This window comes from Typopeltis vanoorti, chromosome 19 (assembly GCF_054136105.1).
Source record: "Typopeltis vanoorti isolate ZY-2024b chromosome 19, IOZ_Tvanoo_1.0, whole genome shotgun sequence".
Lineage (NCBI taxonomy): Eukaryota > Metazoa > Arthropoda > Arachnida > Uropygi > Thelyphonidae > Typopeltis > Typopeltis vanoorti.
The window spans coordinates 8,649,489-8,668,857 of record NC_143567.1 but is presented as its reverse complement, the minus strand read 5'-3'; the positions used below and the strand labels follow the sequence as shown (position 1 = coordinate 8,668,857).

The following is a 19,369-nucleotide window of genomic DNA, read 5'->3' as shown; positions in this document are numbered from 1 at the left end:
CTATCGCTAAGAAACACCATCAGGAACTTCCAGTCCACGGGAGAAGTCAAATCATCATCCAGCAAAATAGGCGAAAAAAGCTTTGAGAAAGGGGTGCAAACACTTTTTATTCTCCCTTCACTTCCTCCCCTTTTAGCCTGTTACTAGCTGCGATAGCACCCTCTTACTTTCTGCCATCTTTTCCCGCCTGCTACTTTCTTCTTCCGCAGGAATTTCGGCACATCATGAGATCTCTATCAGCGTCTTCGGGGAAACGAATGTGCGTCGCTTTCCAAGATTGCCAATGCCTCAGGCCTGCCCATGACCTTGGGACTATTGTTTACATCTAATTTATCCATTCATTGTATACATGATGCAGTCATATAATACTAATTTATACACAAAGTTCTTTACATGGTATTACAATTCTACTAAAAGGAGGTAATTCTATTTCTATTTACAGTTAGTACTTTATTTCTTCTGCTCGAGTACAAGTTTTTTCTCTCAGCTGATTTTTCTGACTTGTTAAATCCTGAATGAATTGTTTCCTTTTAAAGAGTCTTCATTCAGGATGTAACACAACCATCATTCCTCCACTTTCTGTTGCACCTATTAATACAAGAGCAGAAGATGGCAAACACAGCAAACCTGCTCTTCTCTTCTTCTTTTATTAAATCCACCTCTGTACTATGGAAGAGCCTTCCTTATGAAGTATTCTCAAACAACTACAATCTGCAGCCCATCTCATCTCATCTTCTTTATACCCTCTTTTACCTTGCGGTGTCGAGGGTCCATTGATCATCGGACCTCACTCCGTTTATAGGATAAGGTGGTCAGCCCTATGCCCCGGTGTATCCTATGGCCTGTTAAGTTCTCAAGGCCAGTTTGCCTGCTTGCGGGATGAAAAACGCCAGATAAATCGGCAGAAAAAACCCTACTGTCCGCGCCCAAGACCGGCTAACTTAGCTATGGCTGAGGAAGAGCCTTCAGCTCCTCACGTCACCGACGGGAATCGAACCTAGGACACTCCTTCCCCAGGCATATGGTTGCGGAGCGCATAGCCAATAGGCTAACCGCGCGGACAATCTGCAGCCCTTCAAAAAAAAAATCAATAAACAAACTTCTTTCTCAGTCTTCATCTGAACTACACACATCACTGATGTGCTTATAGGTCTGTCAACCTCTTGTGTATGGGACCAATAAATTGAAGCCAAAAAGAGTAGAAGTACATCAAGAGAACAGGAATGCAGAGGGCAGTTCATCTGAGGCAATGTGTTGTAAGAGGCCAGCAGGACAAAATATATAATTAGTTGCTGCTATAATCTGGTGGGTGTAAGGGAAAATGTAAATGGCATGTGCTTGCAAATTAGCATAATGAGTGCAGGTCAATTATTACTTGGGCTTTCAACCATGAGGTCATAGAATGGCATGAGGAATCATCATGGGGTGAGAAGGAAATGGAATTTATAAGCATGTAACATAGAGAACACAGGCTTTGAGAGTGCTGTATCTCATCATACCATCAGAAAACTTGCCAGTAACTAATCTAGCTATGCTGCCATCTGATTGGGAAAAGTGATCACATAGTCTTGACCTGGAAGACTGCCAGTCGTGCAAACTTTTCTGTTAAGAAGGTATATATGTGGAATCACAAAGAAGGTCATTATGATAAGCTGAAGAGTCAGCTTTCAGCAGTGCCTTTCAGATGGCATAAGAGTTTGGAGGAAAGAGAGCTGGTGATGGTAGTGCATGGGAGGTGGTCAAGGAGTACTTGAAGAAAGCAATATCTGAATGTATACTTAGATACCTAGAGTCAGAAAGAAAAAAATCAGGGAGTTAGATGGATGAATAGCTTCATTAAGAAGGAGTTGCACACAAAGAAAATGTTGTGGAGGGATCATCATCAAATCATCAAATTCCTGCCATGTACCCACAAGGGGTGTACAGGATATGATAGTACTACATGAAAAAATTATATCATTACTAACTTCCTATCTACAATTTTCCTCCAAATCAGTCTGTTACTTGTCAAGACTCCAACATTATCAGATCTTATATTTCTATTGTCTAAGGCACTTTGTACCATATCAATCCACCTATATCTTGGTCTTCCTCTGGGTCGTTTTGCTGCCAACCTGGCAGAGAACACTTGTTTTGCTAATCTTTCCACGCCCATTCTGTTTAGGTGACCATACCACCTGAGATTAACTCTGCTAACGCATTCCTGGATGCTGACAATGTCAAGTTCTTTCCTAATATCCTCGTTTTTAATATGATATTGCCATTGATGTCATCTCTTCAGACGTCTAATCTTTCTCAGGACTCTCATATCTGCAGTCTCTAGTCTTTGGTCAAGTGTTTTACATCTGACCCAGCTCTCAGATCCATAAGTTAAAACTGGTTTGAACACTGTATTGTATACAGCTAATTTAGTGTTCTGACTAATTTCTCTCTTATTCCATATGAATTTATTCAATTGACTTCCCACCATACCAGCTTTGCTGATTCTGTTGTCTATTTCTATATTTAATTTACCATCTTCAGTAAAAATCGTGCCTAAGTAGCTGAAATGTTTTACTTGTTCCACAGGTTCTCAATTCACAACACAGTTGACATTTTCAATGATTTTACCTATTTTCATTGTCTTTGTCTTTTTATTGCTGACCTTCATATCATATCTATTACAACAGCTATTATAAAGAAAAATATGATCAGCATGCCCATGAGCAATATAAGGCACAGACAAAAAGTGACCTCTATGGTAAGGAAAGCCAAAGCTAATTATAAGAGAAAGCTAGCTGATGAGGCCAAAAGAAACCCTAAAGAGTTCTTTTGTTATGTGGCAAGTAAAAGGAGGGAGGCAAGACTATGGAAGGATGACTTTGAAAGTCCTAATGATAGAAAGGTTACAGAAGCAAATCAAACAGTTAAGTTATTAAATCATCATTTTGGAAACATGTACCATCCAGATCCAGGTGGTGACATTACAATGCTGGATGCGACATTGACAAACGACAGAATAGAGGCTAAAGAACTGGAGGTGCAAATTCAGCTATGGGATTAGATGGCTTATCGACTCATGCATTATGAGAACGTGCAAGGAAATTGTCAGCTCCTCTGACCAGGCTGTTTTATTTTAGCCCCCCCCCCCCTCCTCCCATTACTGGGAAGGTGCCACTGGAGTGGAAAGAAGGAAAATAATTGTAATACATAAGAGAGTATCTTAGGAGTGGTGGTTAAGGTATTGGAGAAATTAATAAATTTCTCATTGGTTTTGTAAAGGGTAGATCTTGTCTTAGTAATCTGCTTACTTTTTTATAAGTAAGCAATAAAGTGACAATGGAGCTGGATAAAGGAAATAGCTACTGCATGGTACTGCTGGACTTTACAAAGACATTTAACAGGATTCTACATAGAACCCTGTTGTCATAAATTGGAACAAATGGGAATGGATTCAAAACTGGAGATTTGGATTAGAGGGTGGCTGATAGGCAGATATCAAAGAGTGGTTTGTGGAGGAGAGGAGTCCAAGAAAAGGCAGATGACTAGTTATGTATCACAGAGCTCTGTGCTTGGTTCAATGTTCATTAGTTTGAATAACAATGAAAATGATTTGATGGGAAGTATTCAGTTTGCTGATGAAGCAAAACTGGGAAGATTAATTTGAATAACAATGAAAATGGTTTGACGGGAAATATTCAGTTTGCTGATGAAGCAAAACTGGGAAGAGTAATAGGAAATGAAGATGATTCAGAGATTCTGCAGGATGACTTAAATAGACTAGCAGTATGGTAAATGGTTACCACTTTAATGGCCAAGTGTAAGGTGATGCACTCTGGGAAGAAGATATCAATAAGCTATATACTATACTGGTGGAACTGAACTTCAGAAAGCTGATGAGGCCAGGTATTTGGGGTTGACTGTGAACAAGGAGTTAGTTTAGAGGACATATTGCAAAGTTAGCCAAAACAGCATCACATTACATGGTTGAAAAACTCACTAACAAGCAAGGATGTGGAGGTTATTGTTTCCCTTTTAAGGTTTTAATAAGACCACATCTAGACTACGGAGCAGATCTAGGTGCCTGAATTCCATGGGATGAAGTGGTTGCAAGGATCAGGAGGGCCGAGTCACAAAGACTGGATAAGATCTATAGAATGCTCAATATGAGAACAGAATGAAGGGCAGTGGGTTTCAATAACTAGCCAAGTTGAAAAAGAGGAGAAATGACAGAAGCATATAAGTTATTAAAGGAGTTTTATACAGCTGATACTGAAGACTTTTTTCCGTACATGACAGAAAAGAAAAGAATGAAGGCCGATAAAATTGTGTAAGAGTGCAGTTAGCAAAGGTGAGTGCTCTATCAGTGAATGAGTTTAAGGAGAAATATGATTAATACTTATTTATTAAAATTTTATTTGTATCAAAACTAGAACATAAAAGAAAGGAGAAAACTGTAGTCAAGGTCAGTGAACCAAAAAAATGGAAGGAAATAGAACAAATGAAACAGGAACTGTACATAAATCACACAAAAATGATATGTATAAATGCACATAATAATAGGATATATATAAAAAAGAAGAGAGACCTATGCATACCAGCCTGCCAATTCTAAAATTGGCTAAAATTCTAGCCAGCTTATTCTAAAAAAAAGTCTTTCAAGTTTGTATTTATGGCAGTGAAGCACAGTAGTTTCTTCCCCCATATGATTTTGTACAAGGTATGGTCAGCTAGACCTGAATGTCCATAGTTGAGGACGAGGATATGTTTCATGTGTTCTCCAAAGACAATTTAACAGATCTCCCAATATCCATGAATTAGAAACTTTTATTTAATACCGTGTTGGACCTCCTTTAGTCCAAATGAATTAGAGCACATATGCAGTTTGGCATAGATTCCACAAAGTGTTGGATTACAGCCAGGGACGTGCCAGTAGTGTCCGGCGCCTGTGTGCAAAACTTTAGTTGTTGCTCCCCCCATAAAAAAATTACTTTAAAAACACGTTTTTTTTTAAGTATTTCCTCCTCTTTGGCGCCTGTGTGTGGCACATACATTGCACATATGGCCGGCACACCCCTGATTACAGATAAGTTTGTAATCAGGGGTGCGCCTAAGCACACTCATCACAACTAATGCACGCATCCTTTTGGGTGTGTATAATGTTAAACATTATGGGAAGGGAAACTACCCAGACCAGTTTCAATCTTTACTGAGGTCTCATTAGTGGGAGCCAGACCCAAAAGTGATACCAACTTTGAAGTAATGCGGAAGTCATGTATTTACCATATTCAAGTAGTGAAAGGGTGCCACACCATATTATTAAAATAGTCTGGATCAGAGATAGTGGCTGAAAGTTATTTCACTTGGTTATAAATTTCAAGCCTCCAATTACAATCCCAGTAATTGGAGGACTGAAGAGGCTTGTGAAATTTCCATGCTAAGCCTCTAGATTAGGATTTCTGAACAGGTTAAAAAAAAAAATTAATAAAAAAATTAATGTACTACAGGTTTACAAGCAATTGTGGGTGGATGAAACAAAAAAAAAATTACAATCATCTAATTTTTTGCATCATTAACTTATTATCCACATCCAATGTGGATAATTACAACAGCAGTCCTCAAACTTTTGTCAGTGAATGTGCTTTAAATAAGTCATCATATCTTTATAACATATCAAATACATTTGTAACATTAATGTTACATCACAAATCTTATTCATCATAGTTTTGCAATTCTATAATAGTATTCATAACTCAATTTAATGGAATGAATAACAGCACAGAGAAATAACTAAATATAAATTCAACAGTTTGTATATTTTGTCTTTGTCAGAGAAACATCTTCAGAGATACAATATAAAATTGTAATACCACACAAAGCCTCAGGTTTTATGAGGAGCACTTTCTATGGATGCAAATGGCTAGCCTTAGCTGTTGGGCAAGAGGTCTAATAATTAAAATTTCCCAAATCTTGAAAAGTTTAACACAAACATATTCATTTAGATTAAGCTGTTTTTTTTTTGTTTTTTTTTTAATTCTGCTGCTTATTCTAAAAAAAAAGTCTTTCAAGTTTGTATTTATGGCAGTGAAGCACAGTAGTTTCTTCCCCCATATGATTTTGTACAAGGTATGGTCAGCTAGACCTGAATGACCATAGTTGAGGAAGAGGATATGTTTCATGTGTTCTCCAAAGACAATTTAACAGATCTCCCAACTAGACCATAATATGATAAGTTATAAGCAAAAATAACTCTGTAAATACCTGGAACAGAGAGAGGGAAGGGAGTGGATCCTTAGGAGTAGATAAGGGCAGCCGGTTTCACATGAGATTTGAAAGCAGTGCAGATTATACACATCTTTAAATTTCTGTTTTTTTTTTGTTTTTGTTTTTGTTTTTTTTTTTGAGGTGCCCCAGATATAAAGAATAATAATTGTATTACTGTAATCTATATCTTGAGAGGGATGGAAGAAACAAATATTTTGTTAATCTTTTCGGCATTATAGCCATTTGTCTAAAAAGTACAGTTCAGCCTAGCCTATAAGTATTCTTTTGTCTGTAAACTGCATGTGTTCTATTGGCCAGTTTGCCTGGTTGTGGGACGAAAAACTCTGCCACAACCACATGAGACTGGCCAACATCTGTTCTTCCAACCAAAGGGCTTTGTCTATATACTGGCTAAGCTTTGGAGGGTCTGTTGACAAGGATTTTAATAATACCACATTATTATTGAGAGGGGTAGATGATGGGGAAATTTGTGTATGTGTGGATGGATTTTCCATAAATTGAGAAAGAAAGGATACAATGAGCAGATGTGTGATTAGAGTAACTAGAAAAAGAAGACTATTATTATTTTATTTTTCTAGAGTGAACCAGATTCTGGGGTGCTGATTGTTGATGTGAAAGAGGAAAGAGTCTAATGTGTCTGAGCCCTGTGGCCAAATAAGAGGACATGTCATCAATGCATGTTAGCCAAACAGGTTTGAGAATGATGGCAGTATCCAGAGCACGTTTTTCAAAATCTGGGAGAACCTCAAAAAAAAAAAACCAGTCAGAACATGAAAGATTTATAATCTCTACACTGCTTTCAAACCTCATCTGAAGCTGACTGCCTTTATCTAACTCTCCTAAGGATCCAATCCCTCCCTTCTATGTTCCAGGTGATTATCACGTTCCTTATACTTGTAACTTATATTATATATATTATATTATGATCAAACTAGATGAGCTGTCAACATCCTCTTTGAATAACACACAAAATACATCCACTGCTCAACTATGATCAATCAGGTCTAGCCGACCATGCCTTGTATAACTTGCAAAGAATCAAATGGAAAAAACTACTGTTTCTTCACGGCAACAAATACAAACTTCAAAGAATTTTTTTTTTTTTTTTTTAGAATCAGCAGCAGATTTAAAAAACCATAAATAAATATGGTTCTGCCAAACTTCCCAAGATTTGAAAAACTAATTCTTAGGCATCCTGCCTGTTGGCTTGCCTTAGCTAGCCAACAGCACCCACAGAGGGCACACTTCATAAGAATTGAGGCTTCTAGTCTAGTTTCTTCCACTTATTGTTTTGTGTGTGATGTTACAATTTTAATAATGTATTCATGAAATGTTTCTGTGAGAGAGATGAAATACAGGAACTTCCATTAAATCCAATTATGAGAGTAAACTAGCACCTAAGCCTAAATCTGTAATGCTATATTCCCAAGTTACAAAAATATGAGGAGGAAAATTAAGGATGTCACATTAAGGTGACAAGGTTCACATTACTGCACATCAGCAGTTCTAAGATTTGTAAAAATTTTGAAAAAATTCTATCAGTAATCATACTATTTTGTTGGATCCATGACTATTAATGAGCAAGCACGTGTTTGTTTTCAAAGGTTGCAATGCAAAAAAGTTTTCATTTTCTGAATTTTGGTTCCAGGATGAAAATCTTTCTGTTCTTCAACATAATGTACTATTATCTAATTAGCTATGAAAAATTCTCTACCACCAAATTTGGGAATCACTGCACTTAAAGCCTTAATATTAAATAACCTTACAGCTCATTTGCATGTCCTACTGTTCATAATAGACAAATTCAGATGCATTTGAATTTATCAAGTATATCTGAATACTCAATAACTAAGATCATCAATCATCATGCAACTGTTTTGTAATTCTTTATTATGAAAAATAAAGAAAGGAAGGAAGGAAAGAAAAAACGTTTCACTAAGACCTGAAAAATGGCAAAACTATTTCATGTGGTTCAAAGGTTAGAACAGAATGCAAATTTTTATAACCATAAAAACAAATATATATATATATATTTATATATATGCACACACACACAGGGTTCCCTAGATATTTCAACAATTCATAAAAATGAGAAAACTGGTATATTCAAGTGTGGTTTACACGAAAGTGAATCACGAGGAGGAGGATTTTTTTTTTGGCAGGGAGAAAAAATTTACTTCAAATTTTCACTGATGAAGGGTGCTGTACAATGCATAATTTGCAAATAATTGCAAATAAGAGTTCTATAAAACACAGGGAGTGCTGCTGACAGCTCGTAATGAATGCATGCAAATTCCCAGTCATTGGGGATGAACAGAATTGTTTTTGTGAAAAGAAAAATTTGTTGCTGTGATGCTTACTTTGGTGGTGTGATGATTACGCACCATGAAGAATGCAGAATAGTGACATTTTCACTATGCATGTGGTTCTTGCATCTTCCTGTGCACTGCTTACACCGCTTGATTGTGCCACTAGGGCATAACACAACACTGGTATGGGCTTTGGATAACACAGGTCTGCATGTTTCAGGGCGTTTCTTTTTACAAAAACAATTCTGTTCACTCTCAATGTGACTGGGAATTTGCACGCATTCATTACAAGCTGTTAGCAGTACACCCTGCGTTTTATAGAACTCTCATTTGTACATATTTGCAAATGATGCATGTGGTTCCCTCTATTGGTAAAATTTTTATAAATTATTGCAATATCTAGGAACTTATGGGACATCCTCTCTCTCTCTGTGTGTGTGTGCACGCGCGCACGCTATGGATATATAATAAAGGAATAAAATCATTCACTTACTGTGGGCATTGATACAGCTATAGGAATCATCAAAACAGCAGTTGCACGAAAAACATTAAGGGCCCATCTCTGCAATCTTGTTGTGTTTACAGTTCTTAATGAATGCATCTATATGATATGGAGAAAAATGCAATACTGTTTTACTCTTAAATTACTAAACCCATTATATTCTATAAACTTTTCACTTGTCAACAGTAAAAATCAGAGTAAACTTTCTGATGGTTTTCAGATGAAAGTTGCAAATTTAAAATGTGAAATATCAGAGGACGAACTCTTTAGTACAGTGGGAATCTCTGCTTATTGTGATATTACTCACTATGATATCTGCATTTTTGTTATTTACTTTGAATTCATTAAAAAATTATCAAATCAAAGCAGGTCTTAGTTGCCTGAGTAGTTAGAGTATCTGCTAACTAACCAACAGGTGCAGATTTGAATCATACTGATAGTATGGATGTTTGCGACTTTCACTGCCTGGTGTGAGACCACTTCCCAGTTTACTGGAGGCCTGAAGTGCCTTGAAAAAATTCCATACTGGGTCTCCAGAGCAGGGTTTCTGGGCTACATAAAAAATTTAAAAATAAAATAAAATAAATAAAAATAGAAATTAAAAAAAAAAAAATCCTTAGCCTGCTCATTGTACCAACATGCTATAGGTATACAGATAAACCTTTCATGGGTAAGAACCAAAAAAGGGGGAAAATAAAACCCGCTTAATCATGATTTCCCAAGTTTCACACATCCTCTCCACCACTTGTATATACACACACATAATGGATATATAATAAAGGAATAAAATCATTCACTTACTGTAGGCATTGATACAGCTATAGCAATCATCAAAACAGCAGTTGCACGAAAAACATTAAGGGCCCATCTCTGCAATCTTGTTGTATTTGCAGTTCTTAATGAATGCATGTATGGTGGCATAAAATTTCACTTGAAACTAGTGAAATTTTATGCCACCCTACTAGTGACAAGTATGTACTTGAGATCCAGTAAACCACATAACATTGACATAACACTGTTGTGTCATAAAATAAATATTAAACAAAAATGTGAAGTATATTTTTTAAAGTCCATCCATGAATAAAAATAAAATATTTTTTATTCATTACAATGATTTTTTATTTCCAGTAAGCAGTGAGATGACAGTTGAACACTCATTCTGAGTGTTCAACTGTCATCTCACTGCTTGTTTTTAATTCTTCAGGAAATGACAATGTATACTAGAATATTAATTATAAAAAATTAATTAATATTTTCCTATATTTCAGCAATGTTACATTGCCATCATCAGGGATCACAAAAAAAAAACAATATGTGCATGCAAACACTAACACTGAGACTGAATAAAGACAACAGAAGTCAGGCGTAGAGTCCTAAACTGTGTCACCTAGTGGGCTAAATTGGGTTGTCTTGGCTGTTGGGCTGACAATCTTAAAATGTATGCTTCCCAAATTTGGGGCAGTCTCATGCACATAAATTTGTTGAAATTTGGAAAGTTTTTCAGAGCTGAGGCAGATTCGATGAAGAGTCTTTCATACTTTTGCTGGAGTGTAATAGAATGGCCTTCTTCCAGTGTATCCTGTGGTGGGTGTCAAAAGCATGATCAGCAAGTCCTGAGTGGCAGTATTGATGGAATCGGATGAAGTCTTTTTGTGTTTAGATATCCTGATATTGGCTGTCCTGCCTGTTTGGCCATAGTAGGACAGTTTGCAACTACAAGGGACTTGGTATACTCCTGGTAGGTCTAGGAGATGTGGCTGGTCTTTGATGGAGCAGATAAGAGATGCCAATTTCTTATGAGGTCTGTAAGGTCAGATTTCCTTAGGATTTTTGTTAATTTTTTGGATGCAACCCAGAATATATGGAATGATGATAGATTTTGAGTAATCTCTGCTTTGAAGGGGGGGGGGGAGTTGTAGCCACTGGCTAGGAAGTGCTAAAGATATGGTCAATCAGGTTAGGGCACTGTAATCCAAACTGATTAATTTTGGATTTTAATGAAGGGTTTTAATAATCGCATATTGTTGGGAGGGGGGGGGGGTGACTGCTGGTGAATGTATCTGCGTAGGGTTTTCTGTAAATGGAGAATGCCAGGGATCCATTAGCCTGGTGTGTAATTAGAGTATCTAGGAATAAGGAGACTGTTGTTATTGTTGTTTTCCTTTTCCAAGGTAAGGGTGCTGATTGTTTAGGTGTGATAAGAAATTGCAGAGTGTATCCAAGCCATGCAGCCAAATGGAGAACACATCATCTACATAGCATAACCAGAGAGTGGATTTATGTGGGGCAGAGTTTAAGGCTTTTTCTTCAAAGGTATCCATAAAGAAGTTGACCAGGGGTGGAGAGAGTGGAAAACCATGGCAGTCCCCTCTATGTTTGTAAAATTTTCCTTGCCAAATGAAATAGCCTGAGTTCATGGTGAACTGAAATAGGGCTGAGATATCGGGATGAAATATGGGCTTGGATGAGGTCTAAGGTATCTTTGAGTGGAACATTCGTGAATTAGGAAGAGACATCAAAAATGACCATTATGTCAATTTGTTGGAGTGTGATGTTTTCTATACTGGCTTTAAAGTGGGCTGAGTTTTTTGTGTGTGAAGGTGTGTTGGCCAATTTGTATGTGGGTGAATCAATGTCATCCACAATGGGACATAATGGCACATTTTATTTTCGGATTTTTGGTGGTTCATATATGTGGGGGGATGGTCTAGAGTTATAAGGTTTTAGACTGTTTGTAACTTCCACAGGCCAAGAGGTAACGTTTTTAAGGAGCCTATGGAATGTTCTGATTTGTGTGCTGGTGGGATCATAGTCTATAGCGAGGTAGGTAGAACAATCTAAAAGTAAAGAGGCAAGCTTACCTGAATAATCTGATTGGTTTAAAACCACTGTGCATTTCCCTTAACTGCTTTGGTAATTATTATTCTGTTGTTGCTTTTAATCTCTTGCAGAGCTTCAAATTCTTTTTCTCATAGGTTGCTTTTTGATGGTTTAGCTTGGGTGAGAAAACTAGCTACATCCAGTCTGATGTTGTTAGCAATATGGTTGGGAAGGCTGTGGATACCTCGTTCTACTTGTATCATTATTTCCTTAGTGGTTCCTTATTTTCACAGTGGCTTAAAACCACTATGGCATTTCCTTTATCTGCTTTAGTAATTATTATTCTGTTGTTGTTTTTAATCTCTTGCAGAGCTTCAAATTCTTTTTCTGATAGGTTGCTTTTTGGTGGTTTAGATTGGGTGAGAACACTGGCTACATCTAGTCTGATGTTGTTGGCAATATGGTTGCGAAGGCTGCGGATACCTCGTTCTACTTCCATTATTATTTCCTCTGCACGAATTTTCTTAGGTGATCAATCTATAATTTGCAACCTCCGTCTTGGAGCCTTGTCTATGCAAAACAACTAATTTCCCCCTCTACCTCACTCTCATGGGGACCCTACCACAGCCAAGATTTAAACAGCCCAGTCAGAGGCTTAGCAAATTCACTCACATTCTCTTGATACAAAAAGTGATATGCTTAACCCTATAGTTCATCTACCTCTATTTGCACATCAGCCTCTTCCATATCTCCATCTGCGTGATATAACTTGAAAAGTGATCATGCAGTAATTCAACAATTTCTTCTTCTTCTGCCACCTCCATTCCATCAGCATTATCCTACTACAGCCATTCTTCCTTTTTCCTACTACAAAGAAAAAGAACTCTTAAAATTTCCATTGGATCACTCACATAATTTCCTCTCATATTCTGATTTTGTCTATCTTACCATACTCATCATCTTTCTTCCTTTCACTCTGTACAATGGTTCATGAGATGGATAATCACCTTACACTTTAACACATTCAGTGCTACTGATACTTAAATGTGTCAAGCTTTTTGATGTGCTTCTAAGTGTTGTAAGATGTGTTTCTATGCTGTATAACTCAGTCTGGCCTGAGCAGTCAAATTGTTTGGATGTTTAAGCACTGTTTGTAATAGATTTCACGGTTTGATAGGAACACAGATGATTAAGAAAATAACTATTTATTAACTTAAAAGCTAATTTCGCTGGTATTATATCCAATGACATTGCTCTCACTGCTGAACTTTCTCAGCTACGACACACCTTCTTAACCAACAGTTCGATAGGAACGTTTGATAGGAACACAGATGATTAAGAAAATAACTATTTATTAACTTAAAAGCTAATTTCGCTGGTATTATATCCAATGACATTGCTCTCACTGCTGAACTTTCTCACCTACAACACACCTTCTTAACCAACAGTTCGATAGGAACACAGATGATTAAGAAAATAACTATTTATTAACTTAAAAACTAATTTCGTTGGTATTATATCCAATGACATTGCTCTCGCTGCTGAACTTTCTCACCTACATCACACCTTCTTAACCAATGGTTATAATACCCATAAGATAAATAACATACTAAATGCTACCCAGAAATCCCCTCTATCTACCACAGAAGACTACAACAAAACTATCACCATCCCATACATTAAAGGCACATCTGAAAAGATATCTAGGGTACTTAACAAACACCAACTACGCACAGTATTTAAACCTTATATAAAATTAGTCACTCTCATCCGTTCACCTAAGGACAAATGCACTCCTTTATCACATCCAGGAGTTTATGAAGTGCCCTGTTCTTGCCATCAAGCCTACTATGGACAGACAGGAAGAACTGTGGACATCCGCCTCAGTGAACACAAAAAATATATCCGACACTGTCGCTATGGCAAGTCGGGTCTGGCAGACCATGCTTTGGATACCCTTGCACACAGGATCAATTGGAAAGAAACAAAAGTAATGCACAGAAGCTTCTACAAGTCAGAGAGGTTGTTCCTGGAATCAACAGAAGCCTTAAAACATGCTCCAAACCTTAACAAGTATGGCTGTATAAATCTACCAAAGATTTGGGAGATAGTCATCTTAAGGCCAAATTAACATTTATTACTTTTATTTTATTTCATTTTTTCAAACTTTCTAAGACTATCATTTGGACTACTATTTCAAAACTTAATTTTTTTTTTTAACCTAGATGGCGCCATATCAGGACTTTAGTCTTGTGTTGCACACTGCAATTACTTTTACTAGCCCCACTGTTACACCGGATTGTGGTTGTTTTGCATTTGTAACAAACTTTGTGTTGTATGCTCTGAAGATGCTGGATATAATACCAGCGAAATATTAGCTTTTAAGTTAATAAATAGTTATTTTCTTAATCATCTGTGTTCCTATCAAACCGTGAAATCTATTACAAACATGTCTGATGAACACATAAGCCTATCCACGCGTTTAAGCACTGTGGCAAGGTCATTCTGTCATTCCAAATGGCCTGGAGACATTCTGTCATAAACGAGTTGCAATGAATGTGTTAAATTCCCTCCCCAATGTTTTCTTTTTTTTGCAGCTCCAACTTACTGATGCTACACATTCATTTAATTTCAAACTGATTTAGCCACTGAACAATATGCAGCATTAGCATACCTAGTGTGTCTAGTATACACTGACTATATCTAGTATGCCATCTGATACTGCTTCCTTCAAAAATCTTTTGACCACTTCCCCTTCCCCTGTAGTATCTTAGCAATGGCACTATTCCAAGCAGTCTTCTAAGTCTGTCATAATGACTATCTCTATATATACCCTTCTTAACTGGAAATTTCACGTTTAGCTTAACCAATTGTCAGGTTAAGTCTGTATGATCACTCTCCCCAAGTGGCAGCAATGTGGCCACCTTGGTTATGGACAAATCTAATGTAATCATCAGATCCAGCACTATGAAACCTGCAGTACCTTCCATCACATGCAATCTCAGGTAATTATATCTCAGCAGCTGCTTAAATTTTATCTCTTTCCATCCTTTTGTCCTTCTAATATATTTATTTCAACAGTTGAATCTCCCCCAAAATAATTACTCGCCTTACACTTTGAGTATCTGTCAATGCACACCATCCACCCCTTATGTCATCTGGCCTACAGAAGCAACTAACTATATGTTTTGTCCTGCTTACCTCTATCTCACAACAGATAGTCTCAAATGCATTACCACTTTCAGCTTCTCGGACCCCTTACTGAACTGCTATTGTCAACGGAATTGCAGCCAAATGTCTCATTCATACAGTCCCACATTCTGATTATAAGATTGCACCAAAATCTTTATTAATAAACTTTTGGATTTACCATCAGATTTTTCTTTTTCTTTTAATGTAATAAATTTTCTTATTATCTCACTTTTTTGTTGACCATATCTCAAATATTATTAATATCAAGTGTATATAGTTTTTTGATAACATTCTGAATTTTACAAAATCAGGTTGTTGAAAAAGTGAGTTTGAAAATAACACGATCCAAACACAATGACAAAATTTGAAGAAGCAGTCATGTCAAAGAAGCATGTAGTGAAGTTCTCTGGGAGGGGGGGGGGGATCAGAACTTCAAGATGGACTCAAGAAGTTAAAGAGGCAGTAGTGGACAAGAAAAAAAATCACACTGAAAGTTCCATGCAAGTATTGTATGTCAGTATGTGCCCTTACAGAATAAAGAGAAAAATGTAAGAAAAGCTAACGTATGTGTGACTGTAGCTAAATAAAAATCATAGACATTGAGAAGAATATCAAAAATAAATATCAGGACAATGGAAAAATGTTCTGGAAGTTACTGAAAAATCTTAGGTTTTACATAGATGAAAGAATAGCATAAAAGAAATCAAACACAATAAAGTTGACATGAAAACTGAAGATGAAGATATTCTGAATATCTGAAACAATTACTTAAGCAAACTGTTAAAATAAAATAAGTAGAAACAGAAGAAATATTCAAGTGGAAGAATGCAATTAAGATTATGTAAATATCAATACTTAAGAAAAAAAAAAGCCATCAGAAATCGGGAAAAGGTTGGTATAAAAGTTTTAAACTTGTTATACTGCATAATTCAGAATGACTGGTCAAAAATAAATTTCATTAGAACTGTAAAAGAACTATAGTTAGAATAGGTCTCTCAAGTTTCCATCTATAAAATGGGGGGGGGTACTACATGTAAGAATTACAAAGGAATTTCTTGCATAAATATTACGTGTAATATTTATGCAAGCAAGCATATTTCATATGATGCTACGATAAACTGTAGAAGAAAAAAGTTTTGTACTAGACTACACTTCAGACAGCCTATATATAAGCTGTTGTTCATTATTTACATGGATCACAATATGGAAGAAATATTACAATCTTGATATAAAAACTGGAAATATTCACCTCAGCTCTATACTTTATGCAGATGATGTTAAATAAATCCATTACAAGTTTGAATTCAAGATATTAACTAAACTGAACAAATGCCCGTTCTATCAAATATGATATGAAACTTGGCAGTAAACCTAGGAAAAAAACAATAACAGTAACATGAAAAATAAAACTGATTTCTCAATGGAGAACCTATAGAACAATGAACTATTTCAACTATTAGGTACAATTTTAGTGAATTGCAAAGTAATGAAAAAAAGATAATCAAATAAGCAAATATGGTATGGTGGTATGTCAGCTGAAGAAATTTATTTGAATAAGAAAGGAATTAGCCAATACACTAAACTAGCACTAATTTTAACTTCTGAATCTGAAAAACGGATTAGAGATAAAACAGTTGAACTCTATCCATCTGTTCACTGGGCATCCACAGATGCCATATGGTCACTCTGATGCTCGGTAATGTGCCACACCAGGCCTTGCCACGTAGTCCTGTTGTATGCTTTCTGGAGGCTTCAACTCTCTGCAGATTAGTTACTCCACACACCATCCATCCATCTCATTGATGGTCTACCCATTCCTCTTTTTCCAGGAACTTTACCTTCTATTACCATTCTGAGAAGTCCTCCATCTATCCTTTCAATGTGTCCAAAATATTTTAACTTTCATTATGTCAATATCCTTAAGGAGCCTTAAAGTTCTACTGATGTTTTCTAATACCCATTCATTTATATACCTTTCTGTATATGATATCCTCAGCAGCCTTTTGCAACACTATATCTCAAAAGCAGCTATCCTTTTCTTCTTTAGGTTCTGAGTCTCACATCCATAAATTGCGCTTGGAAAAACAACTGCATCCAAAATCCTCAACTTTGTTCCCAAGGTATAGATCCATCCTTCCAGATTTTAGACAAGTCTCTGACTGTTGTTCTAGCCATTCCTAATCTTCTTCTGACATCTTCTGAACAGCAATTCTTCACATTAATAATGGATCCCAGGTATTCAAACTTGCAGACTTCCTCAATTCTTTCTCCATTAAGGTACACTTGTTTCTCAAGAGCTTCTCTGTTTGTTTTTCTTTTGATCTTTGTCTTGCTAAGAATGAGTTGAAGTCCTCTGTTATTATTGATCTTGTTAACTTTATCAAGAATTTGTCCTAGTTCTTCCTTGTCATTACAGAAGAGTATGGTATCATCAGCATACCTCAGATTACTGATCAATCTACCACCTATCTATCCTAATTCCTGTCCTGAGCTCATCCAATGCTTCACATATGATGTCCTCAGCATATATGCTAAACAAATGAGGAGAGTGTAAACGTCCATGCCTAACTCCCTTTCCAACCTTTCCTAAAATCTGCTTGTTCCTCAGGCATTTCTGCCTCAACTTTAGCCTCAATCCTATTTGGCATGACTTCAATAAAATCTTGCTGGAATGAGAGATTAAACTAATAGTTCTATAATCATTACTCCTGCATGATGGTAATTCTGGTATGGTTCTGCTATTGCATTAATTATTTACAAAGGTATGACATAACAGAGAATTTTGAACATCCTTTGTCTGACTGAATTGAAGACATTTAAGAAATCTATGAAGATTAATGAAAGGTTTCTATCTCTCACTCCTTCTAAGGCAGTGGATAGGTTCAAAAATCAAACAGATTTTATTTTCGAGATTGTTTTTTTGAGTAGAAGAGATGTTACAGTATGGTTCAATGCAGTTTAGAAGTGAAGCATTCTTTTACAGATTTTTAATGTGGTAGGAAGTTAAAAATCTATAACAGAATCTTCTGTAATTCCTATGTTGCTGAAAAAAAATAAGGAGGGGGGTATATTAGTATTATTAGGCCTTCCCTTCATTATGAATGGAATGTATGTAGCTAGAGAAGTACCAAATATTCAGAAGTTGTTATTACGGCTATCAAGCCTCTCTTAGGTCTCACAACAGGTGATGAAATTCATCTCCCACCTAAGTTTCAGAAAGTCTGAATATTATAGAATTAATTAGCACACATCACAAAATCTTTGAGTTTGAAGTTGAACTAAAAGCCATTTAGGTTTTTAGTTCAATTTCAAATTTTTGCATTATAAAATTGTTATACATAATGGGAGATTCTGTTTGGATTATTATTTCTAGCAAACCACCTGTAGTGAATTTTCAACAGTTTTTGGAATCCATACCAAGAATTCTTCATTTCTCTTTCTCAATTATCTTGACATTTTTACCTTTTATTCTTAGTTTTTTGGGTTTCCTATCTTTGGTGCATAAGAAATGAACTAAATTTCTGTGATTTTATGCATATTCTGTAATAGTTATTATTTTTTATTAATAATAACTATTAATAATGTACAGCCTGGACATGTTTTTTTTTTGTCATTTTGAAATGTACTTGTTCATTACTTATCACATATACTTGATCATTCAGTTTGTTTATCTGATTATATACATAATGCATTCTTTGATTCCTTCATTGCTATTTAACCATTGCACTTCATTAATTCTTTAGTAGTTTGTATCACCCATTTCCTTTGAAATAATGCTTGATAATTAAAGTTTTTGCTGCTACTTCACAGACAGACTGTGCAATTGAACTGAAGTGCTAGGATGATTCTTCAGGCACTGGACTTGGAATTAATTTATTTTGTACTGCCTCTTTATACTGGGTTTCTATGGTAGGACAAGTCAAGTAATTCCAATAATATTTGCAATAGTTGTTTAAGGTTTAAAAATGTTGAGACAAAGTTTTATATGTGAACTATGATCAGCATTTAGTTCTACATGGTTGTAAGCTCAGCAATTTTGAGCTTATCTCACCCATTTTCCATTGATTAAAAAATGATCTATTTGTGATCTTAATAATAAATTTAGTTTAATCCTTTATCCCAGTGAGAGCAAACAAAGTTTGCGCCTGAAAATATCTTCAGGATTGAATATAGTGTTGTACTATCATACCTGGGTAAGTAGTGCAACACCAGGGCAACTTATAGCAAAGGTGGAGCAAGCTACCAACACTCCTATCCCAGTATCTCCCATAATGCAAAACAC

General features: G+C 36.1%; 1 protein-coding gene across 5 annotated transcripts in view; it reads right to left on the bottom strand.

Annotated features, from left to right (window-relative positions):
• Positions 1-19,369, bottom strand: part of LOC150095840 (cytochrome c oxidase assembly protein COX18, mitochondrial) — a 139,310-nt gene that overhangs the window by 16,265 nt on the left and 103,676 nt on the right. For all 5 annotated transcript variants that reach the window (XM_090408788.1, XM_090408787.1, XM_090408789.1 and 2 more), the window contains one exon: positions 9,067-9,174. In XM_090408788.1, coding sequence (XP_090264914.1) covers positions 9,067-9,174 — 108 coding nt within the window. The remainder of the gene's footprint in view (positions 1-9,066; positions 9,175-19,369) is intronic.